The sequence below is a fragment of the Odocoileus virginianus genome, chromosome X, assembly GCF_023699985.2.
Source record: "Odocoileus virginianus isolate 20LAN1187 ecotype Illinois chromosome X, Ovbor_1.2, whole genome shotgun sequence".
Taxonomy (NCBI): domain Eukaryota; kingdom Metazoa; phylum Chordata; class Mammalia; order Artiodactyla; family Cervidae; genus Odocoileus; species Odocoileus virginianus.
In genome coordinates this window covers 21,708,353-21,734,460 of record NC_069708.1, presented here as the reverse complement: position 1 = coordinate 21,734,460, position 26,108 = coordinate 21,708,353, and the positions used below count along the sequence as shown (strand labels likewise).

The 26,108-nt window shown below is 41.2% G+C and overlaps 1 protein-coding gene across 2 annotated transcripts in view; it reads right to left on the bottom strand.

The window, feature by feature from the left end:
- SYN1 (synapsin I) overlaps positions 1-26,108 on the bottom strand; it is a 53,451-nt gene that overhangs the window by 14,807 nt on the left and 12,536 nt on the right. For both annotated transcript variants that reach the window (XM_020910487.2, XM_020910488.2), the window contains exons 2-5: positions 21,928-21,985; positions 21,732-21,823; positions 19,337-19,493; positions 19,075-19,164 (exon numbers count right to left, since the gene is read on the bottom strand). In XM_020910487.2, coding sequence (XP_020766146.1) covers positions 19,075-19,164; positions 19,337-19,493; positions 21,732-21,823; positions 21,928-21,985 — 397 coding nt within the window. The remainder of the gene's footprint in view (positions 1-19,074; positions 19,165-19,336; positions 19,494-21,731; positions 21,824-21,927; positions 21,986-26,108) is intronic.

The following is a 26,108-nucleotide window of genomic DNA, read 5'->3' as shown; positions in this document are numbered from 1 at the left end:
CTTTACCAACCATGACTTACTGGATCATCTCTCTACCAGACTAATTTGTAGTTCCTACTGCATTGAGCTTTCTAGTTCAGAAATTATCCTATTGCTGCCACATGGCGGGGGCTTCCCACGTGGTGCTAGTGGTAGAGAACCTGCTTGCTAATGCAGGAGATGTAAGAGAAGCAGGTTCAATCCCTGGGTCGGGAAGATCCCCTGGAAGAGGAAATGGCAACCCACTCCAGTATTCTTGCTGGAGAATCCCATGGACAGAGGAGCCTGGTGGGCTACAGTCCATAGGGTCATGGAGTCGGGCATGACAGAAGTGACTTGGCACACATGCATGCATACCAAATGGTGACCTCACTGGCAAATTCCCCTATTCACAAATCCCTCCGGTGGACCAGCTCATTGACAAATGCCCTGTCAATCATTTGTAAACAGCTCTCCTCGTTTCAGGCACTGTCCTGATGTCATCCAGAGAGGACGTTTTACCCCATCCAAACCTGTGGGTGTCACTGTTGCAACCTTAGGTTTTGTACTGTGAGTCTGACTTGAGTGAACAGGGAGACTTCCAAGAGGCCCAGAGGTCCCCCCCCCCCCCATCAACATAGCCCAGCCAGGGACTCTGGAAGAAAGGGCATCCCTGGCCCCCCACCCACGGCCTATGGGAGATTCCTTGGAAGTGTTCATTTGGGGACAAGGAAGGAGGGGGAGAATGTGTGATCTGAAAAACCCCAAGTTCTGCCCTTCTCCCCTCCCCTCTACTTCTGCTCCCCTCACTCTTTTGATCAACTGAAGCAGTGAAGTGCAGCTAGGGTTCAAAATCAGGACCAACCAGGTGCATCAGCCCACCTCCACCTCCACCTTCCCCTACACAGCTGTCCATTCACCAAAACTTAGGCCTCTAGACTCAAGCCTCACCTTTCTGGTTCATCTTCCTCCAAAAAACCTGAGTGAGAGACCTTCCAAACACTCCCTTCCTCATGACTTCTTGCTCACACAGCTCGGCCCAGGTCCTTCTGGGCCCTTCCCAGTCCCTAGAACTTGCCCCTTATACTCCAAAGATCCAAATGAAGTGAGGCCCCTGGGAACTGGGCTTTCAGACTAGTGCAGACATTCAGTAGAACACTCAAGTGTTCTGTTGACTGGAATCTGCTTTACATAGAACTTTGTTGAAGGAAGGGCTTCCCAGGTGGCTCAGTGGTAAAGAATCTGCCTGCAATGCAAGAGACCCAGGTTCGATCCCTGAGTCGTGAAGATCCCCTGGAGGAGGAAATGGCAATCCACTCCAGTATTCTTGCCTGTAGAATCCCATGGACAGAGGACCCTGACAGGCTATAGTCCATGGGGTCGCAAAGTTGGACACAACTAAGTGACTAACACTTTTACTTTGGAAAGGAAAAGACTTCCAAATTCCCTCCTATCAGACTACCTACTGGTGCTACCAGTAAGAACCCAGGTCTCCTTCAGGACATTCTGGGTCATCAAGTATGGCCCCCTTGGTCCAAGTATGGATCCTCTTGGTCCATGTCCTTTTGTACTGGAAGGTTCTGCCAGGGCTCAAGGTATGTCCCAGGGATGGGTGGATTTTCAGCACCCAATTGCTACCTGTGCAGATATGTCCAGCAACAATCTATGTCTTCATATTTACATGTTAGTTGTGCCCTGGGAGGATTGAACCCTGTCCACCAAAAGGGGCAAATGGCAGCCTCTGCTGATGGGTACAAAGAAAGGACCTGGGCTCTGGTGGCTTTGTCTCTATTGACTCAGCTGCCTACAAGAGTCTGGCAGCTTCTGACAGTTCATCAAACCCTAGTACCAGCTCCCTGCACTCTTACACTGTTTCCTGACCCCAGGGCCTGTTCTCTGCATGTGTGCATGTGTTTTCAGTCATGTCCAACTCTGCAACCCCATGGACTACCACCTGCCAGGCTCCTCTGTCCATGGGATTATCCAGGCAAGAATACTGCAGTGGGTAGCCATGTCCTTCTCCCAGGATCTTCCCGACCCAGGGATCGAACCCACATCTCCTGCATTGGCAGGCAGATTCTTTACCGAGACACACCTGGGAAGTGTCCTGAGCTCTCTATTATTTTACCCCTGGGAGGAAGGTGAAATAGAAAGTGGCAGTAGAAGGATGGAGCCTATTGTGGAAATGGTTCTCCTGCCAACCTGCCCACCTACAGGTAGTGCCTTGGATCAGGACTCAATACTTCATGGGATAACCACCAGGCCCTACTGAAGCCCTTTTCACAGAGGCTTAGCATACAAGATCACCTTCCCCAGACCCCAGCAGGAGCTCCAGGCAAGATACATGTAGTCCTGGGGTCATTACACACTCCATCACTCTTCTAGAAAATCAACTAAAGGACTTCTCTGGTGGTCCAGTGGTTAAGACTCCACATTCCCCATGTAGGGGCCCACAGGTTCGATCTCTGGTTGGGGAACTAAGAACCCACATGCTGCACTGCAGCCAAAAGAGAAAATCCACTAAAGTGAGTAAACTGAGTTGCCCTTCACCCCTAGCATTCCACATGTCTGTGTGTGAATCTCTGATTGGAAGAGACTCTGATGGCTGAGAAGAATCAAGTGGGGGGGGGGGTGGCAGTCCTGTGAGGTGTGCAGCATGGGTTCCAGCACCATGGGTAGCCTGGGGGCTGACCCTTCTCACCCAAGCCTCAGTTGTTGTTGTTGTTCAATCGCCCAGTTGTGTCCGACTCTTTGCAACCCCATGGACTGCAGCATCTGTTCCTCACCATCTCCAGAAGTTTGCCCAAGTTCATGTCCATTGCATTGGTGATATCATCCAACCATCTCATCCTCTGACACCCTCTTCTCCTTCTGCCCTCAACCTTTCCCAGCATCTCCCTGAAAGATGGGCCTTGCAGTCCCTACCCAGAATCCTTCTGAAGTCTGTGCTAGCATTGGAGGATGATTAATGAGTGCATTCACCCACTGGGTATTTTGGGGGTGTCAAAACACATGAAACTCTTAATAACAATAACTTCCTGTATAATGTTACAGTAATTTAAATTTTTAGACCAGTAGTATAGTGTAGTGATTAAGAACCTAAACACTCAAGCCAGGTCATTTGCATTCAAATCCTGCCGTTCCATGTACTAGCTCTGTGACCTTGGTGAAATTACATTACCTCTTTATACCTCAGTTTCCACCTCTGTAAGATTGGTATAAAATGAATGCCTAACTCATAGGCCTGTAACTTTACGTGTAAAGTGCCTGGAACAGTGCTAGGTACATAGCACTTGTAAGTATTAATTAGGAGTAGTATGATAAATGTAATTTAATGTTTAATAGTGATCATCTGTATCACTAATGATTATTTACAATATTGAAAATCATGTTTAATGTCGGGAATGATAATGTACAATATTAGAAATAATGTATAATGTCAGTAGTAATAATTGAATGCACCCTAGAAATCTTAGTTTAACTCATCATCCTGATAACCTTCTCCAGAGATGTAACAAATATTTAATATGCTCATGTGTTATTTTTTCTTATTACATGAGACTTTTACACTGCTTCCCAGTGTGCAAATCACCCCACTTAAAAATACTGACATTTTCAAAGACTTCTGAGGACAAGTCCTCCCCTCAGTGATAATGTTCCCCACTATAAAGTCCTCACTGTGGACAAATCATCACATTTATAAATCTCTATTGCTGCCAAAACTACAGGTGACAAATCTCTAAGCCCTTGGCATATCTTTCCTTTGAAATGTTCCCTCTCTTCACTGCACAAATTCCCTTTTCCACAAATATCCCAGTAACAAATACCTCTGTTGAGCTACCTTCTTTATTCATAAACATCTGATTGACTTATCTCCATTGACGACCTCCCACTGACAAATCTCCCCATTCACAAATACCCAGGAGCAATCTATCATCAACTGATGGACTCTAGTAACAAATATCTCTCTTGATGATTACCCAATCTGTTGGCATATATCCTATGACCACTCAGTTGATACACCTCTCTATTCATGAATACCTTTCTATGACATAATTCTCATTGACAACCTCTATGAACAAATTTTCCCAAGAATACATTCTACTGGCATATCTCCCCATTCAGGCATGCCTATCAAAATGCTCTCATTGTCAAATCTTACCATTCAGAACCATTCAGAAATACCCACCATTGATATCTACCTCTTTGCTAAACTCTTTCCATTCATAAAACCTCATCCATCCATATAGCCCCTACTGATTGGCCACCCTTCCCCACTGACACATTTCCCCATCCTTAGATGTCTCTAGTTGGAAAATCTCCCTGCTGGAACAGCTCTCAATATATTACCTTATATGTTGAAACATCTCTCCATACTCCCAATGACAGATGAAGAGGTAGAACAATTCTTCCTTTTCATCAATACTGACTGACACTTAGGTCTCACTCTCTAGCCTGGGACACCTCCTATGCCAGTAGTGATGAAATCTGAGGACCAACCCCAATTATACCATAGAGCACCCACCAAAGGAAATGATTAGGGCACACATTCTCTCTGGATGTAGAGGTGAAGGTGGAGCTTGAAAAAAGAGCTTAGTTGAAAGTCTGCGTAAGAAGTTGTTAGAACCCCAGACACTCCCCAAATACCAGTACCCACTGCAATAAAAGGCTGAAGATATGAGCTCTTAAAAAAGCAAAATAGAGAGTTCATGTGGGCAGGAACACCCAGGCCGCACCTCTTTGTTGTTAACTATTTATCCACCACTGAGCCTGGGCCTCCTGCTGAACCTTTGTGAAGAGTTACAGCTCTGATGGGTGGAGGTGGGGCCACTGGTACCAGAGGGCAAGTCTCAGTGTCCTTTCCCTCCATCACATCACAAGGGCCTCCTCTGACTCCAGGCCCCTGGAAAGCAGTATTAATTAAATGTTCCCTGAATCCTCTTCTGATTGAGGGGGAGCTGGGCCAGGAAAAGCTCATGCTTCAACTCTGCTCACCCTCACTGTGTCTCCAGGTCCCTGCCACGAGTCCCAGCTTCCTTCTGGTCCCCGCTTTGTTCCTGGCTCTGTCCCTGACCAGCCTCAGGCTGGCCCTCAGGTGCTACCAACCACACCCCCACACTATTTATTGTAACTCAGATGTGGGTAAGTCTGGGAAGACCTCAGGAAGGCCTCTAATGCAGGGACTCACAGTGAGGTTCCAGAAGAGTGGATAAAGCCCTGTGAGGTGGTTGAACCTAAACAGCAGTTGCTCTGCAAACTTTTTTTTCCCCAAGAGTCTTGGGACAGGGAAAATCTTTAATGTTTGAAACCCAAGGGATCCCTTGACACATTTCTCCCACCGTTAATCCCTGTGGCTTAATTCCTGGGTCTTCTTACTGAGACCATGAAGCATTATGAGTTCAAAACATCAAGGTACCCTGCCCACCTCCTTCCCCATATCCATCTCCTCACCAAAATACAAGCCCCTGACCTTGCCCTGGCTGAGGGAATAGGGTGGCTCTTTGAGGCCCCAAAACTAGGGATGTGATACTAAGACCCAGCCCCTCATCCATTAAGTATTCTTCAGTCCCAGGGTCCCTCTCCCTTCCTGCCCCCCTCACAGACAATCAATGTTCTAAAAAAACCAGAATCAACGTTTCTGGGTCATGAAAGTACTCAAATATAAAGAGCAATGTGGTTATATCTATCTATCTATACACCACAGCGGTGGTGACATCCCTGGGGAGAAGTTTTCTTCTAGGAATTCCTTATCTCAGACCAGCCTGCATGTCCCTACCCTGCATGGATACCTCATCTTCAGGCCTCTCTCTGTCCCAGTCCTAGAACAAAGTGTCCCCTCCCTGGAGCATTTTCCACCAAGTACTCCTAATCCCAGCATGCTTTGCTCCTGATTTCAGCCATCCACAGCAAATTCTGTCCCCAACCCATAGTGTTCTGGATCTTTGGGACTGAGCACTTGGGGATCACAATCTGTCCCAGCCAAGGGACATCTGGTCACACTTTACTGACCATTGGGAATGGCATTCACCCCCTTTAGGCTCTTTGATGGATGAGAATGTGCACTGAGTTGTGTAGTCTTGGAAAGGGCTCAGGGAGGAGTATATCAGGGAGGGGTCCTGATTATCTACAGGTATGCTTGCAGGAATTCCAGCAGAGCTATTTAAAATCCTAAAAGGTTATGCTATCAAAATGCTGCACTCAATATGTCAGCAAATTTGGAAAACCCAGCAATGGCCATAGGACTGGAAAAGGTCAATCCTCATCCAAATTCCCAAGAAGGGCAGTACTAAAGAATGTTTAAAGCACCGGACAATTGTACTCATCTCCATGCTAGTAAGGTTATGCTCAAAATCCTTCAAGCTAGCTTCAGCATTATGTGAACTGAAAACTTCCAGATGCTTAAGCTGGGTTTAGGAAAGGCAGAGGAACCAGAGATCAAATTGCAAACATTTGGTGGATCACAGAGAAAGCAAGGGGATTCCAGAAAAACATCTACCTCTGTTTCATTGACTACGCTAAAGCCTTTGGCTGTGTGGATCATAACAATCTGTGGAAAACTTTTAAAGAGATGGGAATACCAGACCATCTTACCTGTCTCCTGAGAAACCTGTATGCAGGTCAAGAAGCAACAGTTAGAACCTCGTATGGAATAACTGATTGGTGCAGGATTGGGAAAGGAGTACAATAAGACTGTTTATTGTCACCCTGTTTATTTAACTTATATGCAGAGTACATCATGAGAAGTGTTGAGTTGGATGAGTTACAAGCTGGAATCAACATTCTGGGACAAAAAAAAAAGATTCTGGGACAAATACCAACAACCTCAGATATGCAGATGACACCACTCTAACGGCAGAAAGTGAAGAGGGACTAAAGAACCTCTTGACAAGGGTGAAGGAGGAGAGTGAAAAAGCCAGCTTAAAACTCAATATTAAAAAAACTAAGATCATGGCATTGGGTCCCATCACTTCATGGCAAATAGAAGGGGAAAAGGTGGAAGCAGTGACAGATTTCCTCTTCTTGGGCTCTAAAATCACCGTGGATGGTGACTGCAGTCATGAAATTAGAAGATTGCTTCTTGGCAGGAAAGTAATGACAAACCTAGACAACATGTTAAAAAGCAAAGACATTACTTTGCCAACAAAGGTCTGTATAGTCAAGGCTATGGTTTTTCCAGTAGTCATGTACAGATGTGAGAGCACTGTACATAAAGAAGGCAGAGCATCAAATAATTGATACTTTTGAACTGTGGTGCTGGAGAAGACTCTTGAGAGTCCCTGGGACAACAAGGACATCAAACCAGTCAATCTTAAAGGAAATTAACCCTGAATATTCATCGGAGGGACTGATACTGAAGCTGAAGCTCCAATACTTTGGCCACCTGATGGGAAGAGCTAACTCACTGGAAAAAACTGATGCTGAGAAAGATTGAAGGCAGAAAGAGAAGAAGGTGATAGAGGATAAGATGGTTGGATGGCATCACCAATTAAATGGACATGAACTTGGGCAAACTCTGGGAAACAGTGAGGGACAGGGAAGCCTGGGGTGCTGCAGTCCATGCTGTCACAGAGAATCAGACATGACTTGGCGACTGAGCAACAAAATGCCTGCAGACACAGATCCAGCTCTTCCCTGTTCTTTCTGTTCCTTGCTCTTGTTTGCTGGTCCCTTCTTCCTCTCCTGATCCCCTGCTCCTTCTCCATGTTCTATCCTTTTTTTCACTCCTCCACCTTCTCCTCACTCTCTTCCTTCCTTCCTGATCCACACTCCTCCTTGTTTCACTGCTGTTTGCTATTTCCTTTCACAGGTCCCTGGCTTCCTGGCCCATCCTTCATCCTTGTGGCCCTTCTCTTCCAAAAGCAGAAGCTATGTAGAGAAGCACATGGAGCAATGTTCTGCTCAGTTACCCCCAGGTGCCTCCCTGCCACCCCTGCAAAGGCACATACCTGAGTATCAACTTTGCACAATCCCTGTGGAGGAACCCTGAGTGCAAGAATATGAAGGCATAAACTTTGCTGTCTTCCTTGGTGACCTGATATCTGCTATTGAATCTTCATGTACAATAGCCTCTGGCCTTGGACCCAGACTTCTACTCAGCCACAGTGGGCTGGGGATGCTTCACCTTCTTCAACATCATAAACCAATCTAAGCCCTTCAACCTCCCATCACCACCTCCTCAAGCCTCCAAAAGACTCCCAGCTTCTAACTGTGCTGGGGATCTACCTGGTTCACGTTCTGTTTCTTGATCTGGATGCAGAAGAGAGGACTATGTTCACTGTGTGAAAATTCAGTGAAAATTCACTTATGATATGTTCCCTTTTCTGAACTTGTTACACTTCAATGAAATTGGCTCCTCAAAAGAAAACCCTGTAAACTACAAGGATATACTGTGCAGCACAGAGAATATAGCCCTATTTTATTATTACTATAAATGGAATATAATCAAGAAAAATTGTGAATCACTATGCTGTACACCTATAACTTATACTTCAATTTTTAAAAAGAGTTAAGAAAAGAAAGGGAATAAATGAAGTCCCCCACCCTCTTAATATATCTCCTGTGCTTTTTCCTTCAATTGCTCCCTCACTCCTGCACTCTCTTTCACACAATCCCAAAGTCACTTACCCTGTTGATTCTCACCCCCTCTTTCCTTATAGCACAGGGACCATGAATCCTGGGCCCAGAGAAGGGACTGGATCCAGAGAGGCCTTGGGGTCGGACTATGCCTGTCACATTATGAACCCTCTACAAACATTTGCTGAGCCACAAATCACCTGGAGTGCAGGTAGCAAGGAAAGAGAAGTCCCTATTCCCATAGCAACCCACCCTCTAGGTCTACATAACCAAGTCGATGTAAGTAGATCACCAGGCTAGGGAAGTTGGGGTGAAGTGAAGTCAAACTGTACCCCACACTTGACTGGCAAATATTTAGAGGCACTGAGCTGAGCATCCTAGAGGATTCCTGGTGGTCTGCAAACTGGATAGGAGTAGATAGGGTAGTGGGGCCAGAGTCCTGATGTGTCTGCCATCTCAGCTTCCAAGCATGGGGTTGGGCAAGGCTGCTCCCACAAATCCAGGGCCACCTTTTACCCCTTCATGTTGTACAGTGTTGGTGAGGACAAAAGAGGAAATAGGGGAGGCAAGCTGGCTGGCAAAAAGTCTAATGCTTCTGCCATCACCTGCCACCATTACCCACCATTAACTGTCTTCCTCTGAAGGCCCGTTCTTTCTGTCCCTGACAAAAATAGCCTTTGAATAGCTACAAAACAGCCCAGAGGTACTATCAGGAATTAATGAGAAAATATAGCTATTAAGATAGCACTGAATTGGAACAGGTATAAAGTGACCAGAACAGTGGTCTAGAACAGAGTCCTGAACTTGCCCATACATACATAGGAATTTAGGATATGATGGAGGTGGCATACCAGATCAGTGGGGAAAAAAGGGTTATCTATAAAAGATGAAACTGGGTCCCTACCTATCTCATACTGTAGATGGTAACGATAACCCTACATGCAAAACAGAAAAAGAGACACAGATGTATAGAACAGACTTTTGGACTCTGTGGGAGAAGGCGAGGGTGGGATGTTTCAAGAGAACAGCATCGAAACATGTATATTATCTAGGGTGAAACAGATCACCAGCCCAGGTGGGATGCATGAGACAAGTGCTCGGGCCTGGTGCACTGGGAAGACCCAGAGGGATCGGGCAGAGAGGGAGGTGGGAGGGGGGATCGGGATGGGGAACACATGTAAATCCATGGCTGATTCATGTCAATGTATGACAAAACCCACTACAATATTGTAAAGTAATTAGCCTCCAACTAATAAAAAAAAATAAAAAATAAAAAATAAATAAAAAAATTTTAAAGAAAATAAATTTTAAAGAACACATGTAATAAAGATGTTTGGAAGACTGCTAGGATTGCTATATTGAGAACAGCATTATGTAAGTGAATGGATGCAACAGCCATTCTGTAATGCATGTAGAGAAGTGTTAAAGAAATGTAATAAAGATGTTTGTAAGAATGCTAAAAAGAGAAAGGAAATCAGCTTAAGATGGAAGAAGAATTTAAATGTCAAAAACAAAGCTTGCTACTTGTATCATCTACTAAATTTCCACTGTACATGGATCTAAATCTGGACTTTGAATTTTTCTTCCTTTAGTCTGTCTATCCATGTGTGTCATATTGTTTAAATTAGAAAAGCTTCATAAAATGTTTGCTTGCAAAAGCATTAAACTCCTTGTAGACTGGAAAGGCTAGTCCTCCCTCAAATCTCTTTTTCAGGATTTTCCTGGCTATTCTTGCATGTTTGCTTTTTCATATGAACTTTATAATCAACTTATCCAGCTCCAGATAACAGCTTATTAGGTTATCTGGGGAGATAATATATTTATAATTTAAAAATAGAAACCTAAGAAGGGAAACTGATATCTTTATGATCTTAATTTATCTTACCCACAAATAAGGAATGCCTTCCCATTTGTGTAAGTCTACCTTTGAGTCTTTCAGGAGTGTTTTAAATTTTTCCTCATATGAGTTTGCACATCTCTTGATAAACTTATTCTGAAGCATTTTATCTTTTTTGTTGGTACCTTAAATGGGGTTTTCTCTTCTGTCTGGTTAGTTGTATATATGGAAACTACTGATTTATGTATGCTGATTTTATATTCTGCTGTTACTATTATTGTTTGAATTTGTTATTGAATCTCTGGGGAATTTCTAGGTATACTATCATGTAATCTATAAATAGAGATATTTTTACATCCCCTTTACACATTTTTACATCTGTAATTGTTTTGCCTAGTCTAACTGCATTGGTCTAATACCTCTAAATGCAAAAAGGCAAAATGGTTGTCTGAGGAGGCCTTACAAATATCTGAGAAAAGAAGAGAAGCTAAAGGCAAAGGAGAAAAGGAAAGATATACCCACCTGAATGTAGAGTTCCAAATAATAGGAAGGAGAGATAAGAAAGCCTTCCTAAATGATCAATGCAAATAAATAGAGGAAAAGAATAGAATGGGAAAGATGAGAGATCTCTTAAAGAAAATTAGAGATACCAAGGGAACATTTCCTGAGAAGATGGGCACAATAAAGGACAGAAATGGTATGGACCTAACTGAAGCAGAAGATATTAAGAAGAGGTGGCAAGAATACACAGAAGAACTATACAAAAAATATCTTCATGACCCAGATAACCATGATGGTGTGATCACTCACCTAGAGCCAGACATCCTGGAATGTGAAGTCAAGTGGGCCACAGAAAGCATTACTACAAACAAAGCTAGGGGAGGTGATGGGATTCCAACTGAGTTATTTCAGATCCTTAAAGATGATGCTGTTAAAGTGCTGCACTCAATATGCCAGCAAATTTGGAAAACTCAGCAGTGGCCACAGGACTGGAAAAGGTCAGTTTTCATTCCAATCCCAAAGAATGTTCAAACTACTGCACAATGGCACTCATTTCACACACTAGCAAGGCAATGCTCAAAATTCTCCAAGCTAGGCTTCAACAGTATGTAAGCCAAGAAATTCCAGATGTTCAAGCTGGATTTAGGAAAGGCAGAAGAACCAGAGATCAAATTGTCAACATCTGTTGGATCATAGAAAAAGCAAAAGAGTTCCAGAGAAACATCTACTTCTGCTTCATTGCCTACACTAAAGCCTTTGACTGTGTGGATCACAACAAACTGTGGAAAATTTTTAAAGAGATGGGGATATTAGACCACCTTACCTGCCTCCTGAGAAACCTCTATGCAAGACAAGAAGCAACAGTTAGAACCAGACATGGAACAATGGACTGGTTCCAAATTTGGAAAAGAGTACGTCAAGGCTGTATATTGTCACCCTGCTTATTTAACTTATATGCAGAGTACATCATGCGAAATGCCAGGCTGGATGAAACACAAGCTGGAGTCAAGATTGCCGGGGGAAATATCAATAATCTCAGATATGCAGATGACACCACCTTTATGGCAGAAAGCGAAGAGGAACTAAAGAGCCTCTTGATGAAGGTGAAAGAGGAGAGTGAAAAAGCTGGCTTAAAACTCAATATTCAGAAAACTAAGATCATGGCATCTGGTCCCATCACTTCATGGCAAATAGATGGGAAAACAATGGAAACAGTGACAGACTTTATTTTCTTGAGCTCCAAAATCACTGCAGATGGTGACTGTAGCCATGAAATTAAAAGACGCTTGCTCCTTGGAAGAATAGCTATGACCAACCTAGACAGCATATTAAAAAGCAGAGCCATTAGTTTACTGACAAATGTCCATATAGTCAAAACTATGGTTTTTCCAGTAGTCATGTAGGGATGTAAGAGTTGGACCATAAAGAAGGCTGAATGCCAAAGAATTGATGCTTTCGAACTGTGGTGTTGGAGAAGACTCTTGAGAGTCCCTTGGACTACAAAGAGATCAAACCAGTCAATTCTAATGGAAATCAATCCTGAATATTCATTGGAAGGACTGCTGCTGAAGCTGAAGCTCCAATACTTTGGCTACTTGATGCAAAGAGCCCACTCATTAGTAAAGACCCTGATGCTGGGAAAGATTGAAGGCAGGAGGAGATGGGGACGACAGAGGATGAGATGGTTGGATGGTATCACTGACTCCATGGATATGAATTTCAGCAAGTTCCAGGAGATGGTGAAGGACAGGGAAGCCTGGCATTCTGGAGTCCAGTCCATGAGGTCGCAAAGAGCTGGACATGACTGAATGACTGAACAACAATACCTCTAAACACAGTATTGAAAAGGAGTGGAAAGAGTGGGCACCTTGCTTTGTTCCTCACCTTAATGGAAATGCTTTCAATGTTGTCCTATTAAGTTGACAGTAACTTTTGGATTGAAGTATACAAATTTGATCATGTTAAGAAGGCATGAGGTGATTTCTATTTTTGAATGATTTTATCAGAATGGGTGCTAAACTCTGTTAAAGGCTTCAAAAATATCTATGGAAGTGATCATATGACTTTCTCCTCAGATCAGTTAATACACTGCATTATATTGGGTTGGCCAAAAAGTTCATTCTGGGTTTTCCATAAGATGGTACAGAAAAACCCAAATGATCTTTTTGGCCAACCCAGTGTATTATCTATAACAAACTATTCTTTCATTCCAAGGGGGAAACTTGCTACACAGTTATATTGTATTATTTTCTTAATATAGTTTTGGATTTGTTTGCTAATATTTTCTTTAGGATTTTTTGCATCGATATTCATGACTGAAAATTGCCTGTGCATTTCTTTTTTCTGTTGTCAAAGTTATAACTGCTCTAGAAAAGTAATGTGGAAATTTCTCTTCATTTTATGTTCTTTGGAATAATTTATGTGGCATTGGGATTAACTGGTCTCTAACAGTTTGGTAGAATTCCCCTTTGAAACCACTTGGGCCTGATGCTTTTTTAGGAGGTAGTTTCTTAATAACTTTCTTCATTACTTCTATGGAAATTGGTGTGTTAAGCTCAAATGGGGTAAATTTCGGTAAACTGTGTTCCCCTAGAAAATTATCCATTTCCTGTAGGTTTAAATTTTTATTTGGGAATGCCTTTTTATATTTTGACTTTTGGAATCATGCTAACATATTACATTTAAATACATAAAATTAAGTCAGTATAGATAGTAAAAAACCTAAAATTTAATATAAAGGGAAACAAACTATGTTTGAAATGAAATGAGTAATACAACTGTGTTGAATGACAAAATGAACTAAACCATGTAGCATTTGAATATAGTACTTTGTATATTCTCATCTAAAGACATAAAAAGGGCAATCAAATCTCAAGTTATACCTTACTGTGGTTGTTTTTCACAGTGGTAAGGGTGTTGAAATTCTAAAAATATTTTCTGTGTATTGTAGGATTGAGCAAATGAGTAAATATGTTGATGATATTGGAAGCTAGGGCTCTCAGTGTTAGAGAGGAGAAATATAAATATGGAATGGGGAAAGGCTAGAAGGAACCTTATATTGTGTTGGATTAGAATTTAAAGTATCAGTGGAATTCCCTGGTGGTACAGTGGTTAGGACTTGGCACTTTCACTGCTGGGGGTCTGTGCTCGATCCCTGGTTGGGGAACTAAGATCCCACAAGCTGTGTGGCATGGCAAAAAAAAGGATCAGTATGAGCACACTACATATGATTTTATACATGTGTATATATAAAATTTCATATGTATATATGTCATAAACCACTCTAATAATCTTGCCTGGAAAATCCCATGGACAGAGGAACCTGGTAGACTACAGTCCATGGGGTCACAAAGAGTTGGACACAATTGAGCAACTAAACAGTAACAAAAATATATTTCCTAGCTCTGCACAATGAGACAATCTAGAAGCAAGGATGTTCCAGTAGCAACGATCTAGCTCCCAGATCCTGACTCTGAAATACCATTATCCCAGGGCAGGGAAAGAACAAGATATACCTGGAGGAGAAGTCAGCAGAAGTGCCAGAGTAAATGCCTATAAAAGTCTTCTTCTCTGTAAAATCAATGAGAATACTGGCAAAAGTGGTCACAATGAACTTTGTCAGAACTCTGAAAATTGAGCATAGGTTTACAATAATTCAAGAAGTATTTATTCAAGAAAAATGCTGAATCTCACTAAGAACAGTTAAGTTTTGTGACATTTGAACTTTTTCTGTTCTTTCCACCTCCCCAACAGATTTGAAAATCAACAGCCTTGCAATTCTGATGAAAACTAGCAGGCTAGTTCTCTTCTTTCCACCTCCCCAACAGATTTGAAAATCAACAGCCTTGCAATTCTGATGAAAACTAGCAGGCTAGCAGCCAATGGAAGAAGCAGAACAGGGTTGGAGTCCTCCAAAGCCCCATGCCCAAAGAACTATCTTTATTTGACCTGTCTGGGACTTCCCTAGAAAACTTCACACACAAGACTTGTCTATTTCACCTGATGTGAGGAGTTTTTTGGGGGGATGCTTTTCAAAAATAATCAGCAGCAATTATTTAACATAGCAGCTGCTTGAGGCAACAATTGCAGTTAAGACAAACAACAAGCTGACCAAAAGACTTAACAGAAAAATCTGGGGAATAAGACATCCATAGGAGTCTTTGAAAAGTTCTGACATATTCCTAGGAATCTAAAAAGCCATAAATATGTATAAGCCTGTGTGCATGAATAGGATCTCTGGCTGACCCTGAGGCTCTGCACAGGCAGGAAGTGAAGGCTAAGCAAAGTTGTAAAAATGTGAAGAAATGAGCACCTGTAACAGTATGAATGCATACTGTCATGTCTTTTTTTTTGTTTCTGACACTTTCCCCCACCTATCTGATTTAAAAGACAACTGCATCAAGCAATAATTCAGAAGTCTATATTCATGGGCATATGATGGGTAAAGATGTAGTTTGTATGACAATAATAGCACAAGCGCAGAGTGAATGAATAAAGCTATAAAGAGGCAAAGTTTTTTTTAATACTATTGAAATTAAACTGGCTTTAATTAAAATGAGAGTGGTATAAATTAAAATGTTAATTGTAATCCCCAGGGAAACTACAAAGAAAATATTTTTTTAAAAATATGGAAAAGAAATATCAAGAGAAATATAATGGCACACTGGAAAATATCTATTTAACATGAAGGTATGCATTAACAGAGAAATACAGGAACAAAAAAAGGCACAAGAAATATAGAAAACAAATAGCAAAATTATAAACATAAATTTTACCTTATTGGTAGTTATATTAAATGTAAATTAATTAAACATTCCAATTGAAGGGCAGAGATAGGCAAAACAGATGAAAAACATGACCCAAAATATGCTATCTACAGGAGATACACTTTAGAAACAAGTTGAACTACACTTTCAAATAAGTTGAAAGTAAATGAATGGAAAAAGATTTACCATACAAATAGTAACCAAAAGAGGACTGGCATGGCTATACTAACATCAGATAAAATAGACTTTAGAACAAAAATTGTTACTAGAGATTAAAAAGGACATTTTATATTGATAAAAGACTCAATCTATGAAGATTTAACAATTATAAACATATATGCATCTAACAACAGAGTCATATTGAAACAAAAAACCAGACAGAACTGAAAGGGAGAAATGGACAATTCAGCAATAATTGCTGGAGATTTTAATACCTCACATTAAATAATGCATAAAACAACTAGACAGAGGATAAACAAGGAAAGAGAAGACCAGAACAGCACTATAAACCAACCACACCTAACAGACGTCTATAGAACACTCCATCCTACAACAGCGGCATACATATTCTTCTCAAGTGTACATAGAACATTCTCTAGGACAAGCTATATGTTAAGCCACAAAACAAATTTCAGTAATGTAAAAGGATTGAACCATACAAAATATGTTCTCTGACTACAACTGAATGAAATTAGAAACAAATAACAGAAAGAAATTTGGGAAATTCATAAATATGTGGAAAGTAAACAACATACTCTCAAATTAACAATGGGTCAAAGAAGTCATCATGAAAATTAGAAGATACTTTGAGACGAAAGAAAATGAAGACAACATACAAAAATTGCTTATAGGTAAATCCATAGTTGTAAACTTCTATTTTTAAAGAGAAGAAAAAATAATAAAAAGAAGAAAAATATCAAATCAATAGCCAATAATCTTCCTAAGAAATTAGACAAAAACAAACACCAGAGCAAGCAGAAGAAAAGAAGAAATAAAGATTAGGGTGGAAATAAATGAAGTTGAAAATAGAAGAAAACAATAGAGAAAATTGGTGAAACCAAAATTGATTCTCTGAAAAGATCAACAAAATAGACAAAACTTTAGACTAAGATTTTAAAAAAGAGAAAACTAGCTACTAAAATTAGGAATGAAAGAGACATAATTACTAACCTTATGGAAATAAAAAGGATTATAAGTGAGTACTATGAACAATTCTATGCTAACAAACTAGAAAACCTAGCTGAAATAGACAAATTCCTAGAAAGACACAAACTTCTGATACTAACTCAAGAAGAAATGAAAAATCTGAATAGACCTACAATAAATGAAGAGATTGAATTAGAAAATAAAAAAAAACTTCTTCACTGGTGAAGTATACCAAAAATTTAAAATAAAATTAGTACCAATCTTTCATTAACTCTTCCTAAAAATAGAAGATGAGGGAACACTGTCTATTTCACTGTATGAGGTTACTATTACCCCAATACCAAAACCAGACAAAGACATGGTAAGAAAACTACAGATCAATGTCCCTTATGATTACTGACAGCATCATTTTCAACAAAACACTAACAAACTGAATCCTACAGCATATAAAAAGGATTATATGCCAGATCAAGTAGGATCTGATCCAGGAATGCATGTGTGGCTTAATTCAGATAAAAATGAATTAATGTAATACACCATATTCATAGAATAAAGGCCAAGAGCCATATCATATCAATAAACACAGAAAAAGCATTTGATAGAGTTAGACATCCTTCCATGATAAAAACACTTCACATTCAGAAGGGACAGCAAACAAGTGTTCATCAACACTTAGGTAGCAGTTAGTATATATGCCAGATGCACTGTTCTAACCACTTTATGTTCATTAAATAATTTAATTCTCACGTTAATTCTATGAGGCAGAAACTATTATTACCCACATTTTACAGATGGGAAGACTGAGGCACAGAGCATTTAACTAATGTTTCTTATGTTCAGAAGTTAGTAAGTTGTGGAGCTAGGGTTACAACACAGAAATTCTGATTTCAGGGTCCATGTTCTTAACCATAGTTTTTCAATGAATATAAGATAATAATAATGATGAACAAATTTGGTTTCAAAGTAATGATTTGATTTTCATCTACAAGTAAGCTTAATTCATAACACTGCTGATTTGTATCAGTGACCATAATTAGTAATACTTTTAAGAATTTTTACTACTTTAATCAATGTTTATTTAAGTTGATAAAGCTGGGTCAATATTGATATTTAATTGTAATTTAATTCATAAAACTGGTGATGATAACTTACACAAGTAAACACAACTTATAAAATCATAAAAAACTTGTAAAATTAGTTATAAAATTTGATGGCACTAGGCACAGTGACTCAATTTCTATTTGGAACTAAAATTTGATTAATAAGTGTTGTACTCATAACATATTAGTAATCATAACTTTAATCTTAGTAACTATTTATGATATCAGTAGGATTATTAACCATATTAATAGTGATTTCTATTAGTAACTGTAGGATTGCTTAAAATATATATATTCATAATTTATATTAGTAATCTTAATTTATAACATTGGCAATAAATTATAACAGTATGTTACAATGTTTGTACTAATAGCTTAATTTCTTTTAGTAATTATACCTTAATTAACAAAATAGGTTCTAATCACTTATATTGATAACCTTAATTTATAACACTGGTAATAAATTATAATCTTAGTTATAATATTTGATGATATTAGTAATGATAATGTAATTTTTATTATTAAGTATGATATAATTCAAAACAGGGACTTATAATTTGTATTAGAGCATAATTTATATATTTATAATAATTTAAATAATAGTTATAATCTTCAGTGGTACTAGAAACAACTACTCAACTTCTATTTGGAACTATAATTTATAACACTTGTACTCATAATTTACATCAATAAGAATAGTTTGAAAGAATGGGTATAATTTATAATGTTAGTGATTATATTTGTGATAATAGTAGCCAACAGCCAAATTTTCTATTTGCATACAATTTAATTTATAACATTGTTACTGATAATCTTTACTGGCAATCCTAATTTGAAACACTGTTAACATTTCTATCAGGAGGAATATTTGATAATGTTAGTAACAATGCCTTGATTTGTATATGTAACATAACCTGAATCATTACATTAGTTCTGTTTACATCGGAAATCAGTTTCTTAATCCTGGTGAGAATAGATACTATAGCAGGATCAGTTATTTAAATCATACTTGTAACTACATACATAAATTTATGGTATTAACAAACCCTATCACAAAGCAACATCGCCCTCCATGTGCATGTGTCAGCTGTACTCTCTTGATGGCATTCCACCAGCAACACATCCATTGGCAATACTATTGCAATAGGCATGATGCTTTTCCCTTCTGCCCACTCCCTTCCCCTAGACTCACCATCTCTTTGTGATTGGGGTAGAAGGTCTGATCGATTAGAGGGAATTCCTCTGTCCCCAGTTTCTTGTGCAGCCGAACCATCTGGGCAAACTATGAGAGCCAGGAGAGACAAGTCAGCAAGTCCCTTCACCTAGAGGGAGTCTGTAAGCTGGGACTTCAAGGTTCCAAGCTTCCTCGGATCCCCCAAATCACAGTGGGTTCAAGCTCCAGCATGCATGTATGAGCTATTCCCTCTGCCAGTAGCACCCTTCCTGTCACTTACCACCCAGGGTTTGTCACAGAAGTTGTAGACAGAATGCAAAGAGTTAATGCTGGGGATTCCGGCATACTGCAGCCCAATAACCAAACTGCGGTAGTCTCCATTCCGTGCCATGCTGAAGGCATGCTGGCGGATCAGCACGAAGTCTGGCTTCAGGGACCTGGGGTGGCAAGGGTAAGAGTGTTGAGGGTCCCCCCAGAAGCTCCCCACCACCTTTAGAATAAAGATCAAGTTTTGAAATCTCCACGGCTCCTAGAAACGGCATTGTGGTTTTTTACCTCAGCCACATATACAAGCTATTCCCTCCACCACATGTGCCCTTCCTAACCTCTCCTCATCTGGTGACTCCCTTTTAAGCCTTTCCTGCCTGCTCTTTTCCTCACCAAGGTAAGCTTGCAGCTTGCCTACTCAGCTCTCACAGTTTCCCCATCACAATCTCTCAGAGTACCACTTTACACAAAGGATGCTGCCCAGAATAAATTCCAGCCTCAGAGCTCTACATGGGTTATTCCCTCAGCCTGAAATGTAGCCTCCCTAGATTTCTGCATGCACCACTCTTCCACCTCCTTCAGGTCTTTCCTAAAATATCTCTCACTCTTTTGGTCTACACCAACCAAACTGCAGACTCTTCACCATCCAACAATCACTACAGCCCTTTGCTGATATACACACATATATTTTTAGCACTTTGACATTTTCTTCTTTGTTTATTATGTGTATCCCACAGTAGGATGTAAGCTTCATGAGAGCAGATTTTTTGGGGGGTCTTTTTGGGATCTGTTTTGTTCACTTCCAGGACCTCAGCATGAAGAACAGCTCCTGGCACACAACAGATACTCAGTAAATATTTGTTGAATGTGAAATGCTGAGAGCAACACCTGGTATGCAGTAGATGCTCAAGAAATGCTTGCTTAGTCACTGAAAAATTTGGCTTGTTGTCTTCTGAGATCCTTGGCTCTTCAGAAGAGAAGCTATCTCCTTTCATTCTGTTCCTGCTGCTGCTGCTAAGTCGCTTCAGTCATGTCCGACTCTGTGCGACCCCATAAACGGCAGTCCACCAGGCTCCCCCGTCCCTGGGATTCTCCAGGCAGGAACAATGGAGTGGGTTGCCATTTCCTCCTCCAATGCATGAAAGTGAAAAGTGAAAGTGAAGTCGCTGAGTCGTGACCGACTCCCTATGGACTGCAGCCTACCAGGCTCCTCTGTCCATGGGATTTTCCAGGCAAGAGTACTGGGGTGGGGTGCCATTGCCTTCTCCACATTCTGTTCCTAAGTTCTTTTAAAAAACTGGAATATTGGAGAAGGAAATGGCAACCCACTCCAGTATTCTTGCCTGGAAAAATCCATGGACAGAGGAGTCTGGCGGGCTGAAGTCCATGGGATTACATGACTGAGCATGTGTGCACGAGGGTGGAGGGAGATGGGTTGGTGGCAATAAACTGGTAGAACTAAAAAAAAAAAAAAACTGGAATACAATTGGCATGTTATATGTCAATTATTATATAAGTGTAAGGTGTATAGCTGTTGTTTAGTTGCTAGGTTGTGTCCAACTCTTTTTCAACCCTTTTGTAGCCAACCAGGCTCTTCTGTCCATGGGATTTCCCAGGCAAGAATACTGGAGTGGGTAGCCAATCCCTTCTCCAGAGGATCTTCTCGACCCAGGGATGGAACCCAGGTCTCCTGCATTGCAGGCAGGTTCTTTACCACTGAGCCACCAGGGAAGGTGTATAACATGTTATTTGATACATTTATATTAATATATTATAATATGATTGCCATTGTAGCATTAGTTAGTACCCTTACCATGTCACATAATTATCATTTCTTTTCTTCATGGTAGGAATAATTAAGATCTAGTCTTTTATAATAGGAGCTTTACTGATTATGATACAGTATTATTGTTTATATCATGCATATTGAATTAGACCTCTAGGACTTATTTATCTACCAGTTGTAAACTTGTACTCTTAAAACATCTCTCCTATTCTTACACACCCTCCCCCAGCCTCTGGCAATCACCTTTCTAGAAAGGTGATTTCTATTAGTTTGGGTCTTTTAGAATCCACATATAAGTGATAGCATACAGTATTTCTCTTTCTCTGTCTGATTTATCTCACTTAGCATAATGGCCTCAAGATCCACCCATGTTGTCACAAATGGCAGGATTTCTTTCTTTCTCATGGCTGAATAATATCCCTTTGTGTGTGTGTGTATGTGTACCACTTATTCTTTATCCATTCATCCATTGATGGATACTTAGGTTGTCTCCATATCTTGGCTACTGCAATGTGCCTGTCTTGTTTACAGAAAGATAGGAGAGGAGGTGGGGACTCTCCCTCAGCTCTAAGGGAGCCCTTATGTCTCTCCCACAATACCAAGGTGACCTTTTTACACTCACCGCACAACCTTCACCCCATTCCGAAGAACTTCCATGTCCACAGAGAATCCACCATTGGCATGAGCCACGAGGTTGAGATCAGAGAATTCAGCCTGGGAAGGAAAAAAAGTCAGGGATTCACCCACATCACACACAAAAGACCACTCAGTTTGCAGTATGGACAGTTGACCCCCCAGGTCCACTTGCCCCAACTAACCTGTTCTACTTTAATGTCAATTTCTCCATGGATCTTTTTCCCTTTGAAGTATTTTGCCCTGGAGAGGAAAAGCAGAGTATATTTATCAATGCTCAAATCTCAGGAAGACAAAACCCAGGCCAGTCCTTTGACCCCTTTGCTCCTTCAGTGCCACTATAGAAACTATAAAATGACTTAGGATGGTTGAAATATTTTGGAAAAAACCTAACAGTTGTTTGTGAACAATGAAGTCTGTTATAACCCTTGTGGAGGTATGTAAATGTCAAGGTACTAAATTGCTCAGTCGTGTCCGACTCTTTGCGATCCCATGGACTATATAGTCCATGGAATTCTCCAGGCCAGAATACTGGAGTGGGTAGCCTTTTCCTTCTCTAGGGGATCTTCCCAACCCAGGGATCAAATCCAGGTCTCCCACATTGCAGGCGAATTCTTTACCAGCTAAGCCACAAGGGAAGCCCTATAAATGTCAAAGGACACTGCAAATTATAAGTTCTGAAAACAGAGTGCAGGCATTTCCCAAAGTATGGTTTGCTTGTCACACTGCTATTTGAAAAACTTCTCAAAACAAGGAGTGCTTTGTATACTGTAACATACTTTGAAATGGCACGGAGGTTTGTAAAATGGCAAAGATTCTTAGAGGACATATCTATATCTCTCTGTGTGTGTGTGTGTGTGTGTGTGTGTGTGTGTGTGTGTGTGTATGCACATACTCAGTCATGTTCAACTCTTTTGCGACCCAATGGACTACAGCCCACAAGGCTCCTCTGTCCATGGGATTCTCCAGGCAAGAATACTGGAGTGGGTTGTCATTTCCTTCTCCAGAGGATCTTCCCAATCCAGGGAATGAACCTGCATCTCTTGCATCTCTGCATTGGCAGGCAGGTTCTTGACCAGTTGAGCCACTATATATATATATATATATATATATATATATATATATATATATATATATGGAGTATGTCCAAGTATGTGTCAGTGCCTGTCTGTGTGAGCTGCAGCATCTCTTTGCTTGGGTCCTTTCCCAAGGAGGAACACATTTACCATGTGTCATTGTGCACCGAGAGGAACACAGCAGCCATGAGTGGGCAGCTACATCAGAAAAGGAAGAGGAGACTAAGGGCCACAGGCTGGTGAGGGATCAATAGAAGCTGGAGTCAACCATGATGAGGTTGGAGGAAAATGCCACTGAGGATAAGGGGAAACTACAGGAGGGAAGAAGGGTAGGAATGGCAGTAGGCATATCACTAATTGCTAAGTCACTGTCCCTGGGCCCATCCCCAGCTAGACTCCTCCACCAGGCCCAGGATTCCTATCCGACAGGCTTGTCCACAAACAGAAGTTCATCACCAATCAGGTTTTTCATAGACAGGGGTTGAGGGGAGGAGCCACTCCTGGGATTGCCTACATGCACACCATCAGGGTCTCTGATATACATGCAGCACAACTGGACTCTGGTGATGTCACTGACATACCCCAAAGACCACAAGCTATTTTCTTCTCTCTTTCATTCTTCCCTCCTACCTCCCACTTCATCTCTGACACTGTCCCCTCACAGATGCTGGAAGAGAGTCTCTTAGACCTGTGCATTTTTCATTTAGAAAATGATGAGTGTAAACTATATCACTACTTTCTTTTTCAAACTTTTTTGACCATATATGTAGTGGATACTATGGTGCTCTGCTCAGGTCTCCTCTTCAGGGCCAATGCACCCTGAGTATCAGCTGTTGACAGATTGCAGCTGTGTCCCTTGGGGAATTATCTTCTATCACAGAGAAATTTCCTGCCCAAGGTTATACCTATTTTGGACAGCCCATGGATTATATCTGGTCTGTGAGTGAGTATGAAGGCCAGCTTCTTCCCCTCAATTATAGCCTGACTCTGAAGGACCACCCTAGGATCTCCCTAGAAGCTCTCCCTAGGATCAGCCGAGGCCTCAGATGCAACTGCACTGGGGACCTACTTCTCCAACTGCTCAGCTTTGCCTTCCTTACAGCTGTTGATCCCAATGCATGTGTGCTAAGTTGCTTTAGTTGTATCTGACTCTTTGCAAGCCCATGCACTATAGCCCACCAGGCTCCTCTGTCCATGGGATTTCCCAGATAAGAATACTGGAGTGGGTTGCCATGCCCTCCTCCAGGGGATCTTCCTGATTCAGGGACTGAACCAGCATCTTACATTTCCTGCATTGGCAGGTGGATTCTTTACCACTAGCATCATTTGTTGATCCCAAAGGCACTCCCAAATAAGCCTGTGCATGCAATTCTCTGCCTGAAAAAATCTGTTTCAGAGATCCAACCTAAAACAGAGGGTCAGAGAAGTCAAATTACAAAGAAAACTCTACTGCCTTTCTGGAGCTGGGCCACCCAGCAGCCCGAAGGCAAAAAGGAGCCATCATTTGTGCAGGTGGAGCATAGATGAGGGCTTCCTTGGTGGCTGAGTGGTAAAGAATCCACCTGCAATGTAGGAAACTCAGGAGACATGGGTTCGATTCCTGGGTTGGAAAGATCCCCTGGAGGACAGCATGACAACCCACTCCAGTGTTCTTGCCTGGAGAATCCCATGGACAGAGGAGTCTGGTAGGCTACAGTCCATGGGGTCTCAAAGAGTCAGACACGACTGAAGTGACTTAGCATGCACACATGCAGCATAGATAGCCTCTGACATGCTGTAGTAACACAAAGTGCCCTGTGGCATCTCTGGGCTGTGGTACAAGCAGGATGCCACTTGCACCATAAGATGTAGCAAATCCTATGATACTGGAGATGTCTTCAGGGAGAAAAGATGCAGCATGGAGTGGATTCTCCTGAGTGGGAGAATTATAGTGCAGGACCATGGGGTTTGGAAGCAGCAGTAACTTAACTGATGGTGGACTGTAATGAGATACTAGTGGAAGGGAATGCACCAGCTGGTGAAATATTGCTGGTACTTGACAGGTGTGAGGAAAATGATAACCAGACTTGGGTGACTAAACACCACTGATTAGCTGAAGAAATATATGACATGCTCAGGGTGAATAATCACCAATTCAAAGCAAAATGTAGGGACTTCCCTGTGGTCTGGTGGCTAAGAGTCTGTGCTTCCAATACAGGGGGCCCAGGTTCAAACTGTGCTCAGGGAACTAGATCCTACATGCTGCAACTAAAGATCCTATGTGCTGCAACTAAAACCCAACACAGCCAAATAAATAAATAATTTTTTTAAAAAGCAAAATGCAAAAGACAAAAGACCTCCTGGGGTGTATTTAGTTCAGTCCAGTCGCTCAGTCATGTCCGACTCTTCGAGACCCCATGCACTGCAGCACACCAGGCTTCCTTGTCCATCACCAACTCCTGGAGTTTACTAAAACTCATGCTTATTGAGTTGGTGATGCCATCCAACCATCTCATCCTCTGTTGTCCCCTTCTCCTCCTGCCTTCAACCTTTTCCAGCATCAGAGTCTTTTCAAATGAGTCAGCTCTTCGAATCAGGTGGCTGAAGTATCAGAGTTTCCGCTTCAACATCAGTCCTTCCAATGAATATTCAGGACTGATTTCCCTTAGGATGGACTGGTTGGATCTCCTTGGAGGCCAAGGGACTCTCAAGAGTCTTCTCCAACACCACATTTCAAAAGCATCAATTCTTTGGCACTCAGCTTTCTTTATAGTCCAACTCTCACATCCATACATGACTACTAGAAAAACCATAGCCTTAACTAGATGGGCCTTTGTTGGTAAAGTAATGTCTTTGCTTTTTAATATGATGTCTACGTTGGTCATAACTTTTCTTCCAAGGAGTAAGCGTCTTTTAATTTCATGGCTGCAGTCACCAACTGCAGTGATTTTGGAGCCCAAAAAATAAAGTCTGCCACTGTTTCCCCATCTATTTGCCATGAAGTGATGGGACTGGATGCCATGATCTTAGTTTTCTGAATGTTGAGCTTTAAGCCAATTTCTTCACTCTCCTCTTTCACTTTCATCAAGAGGCTTTTCAGTTCTTCTTCACTTTCTGCCATAAGGGTGGTATCATCTTCATATCTGAGGTTATCGATATTTCTCCCGGCAATCTTGATTCCAGCTTGTGCTTCTTCCAGCCCAGTGTTTCTCATAATGTACTCTGCATATAAGTTAAATAAGCATGGTGACAATATACAGCCTTGACATACTCCTTTTCCTATTTGGAACCAGTCTGTTGTTCCATGTCCA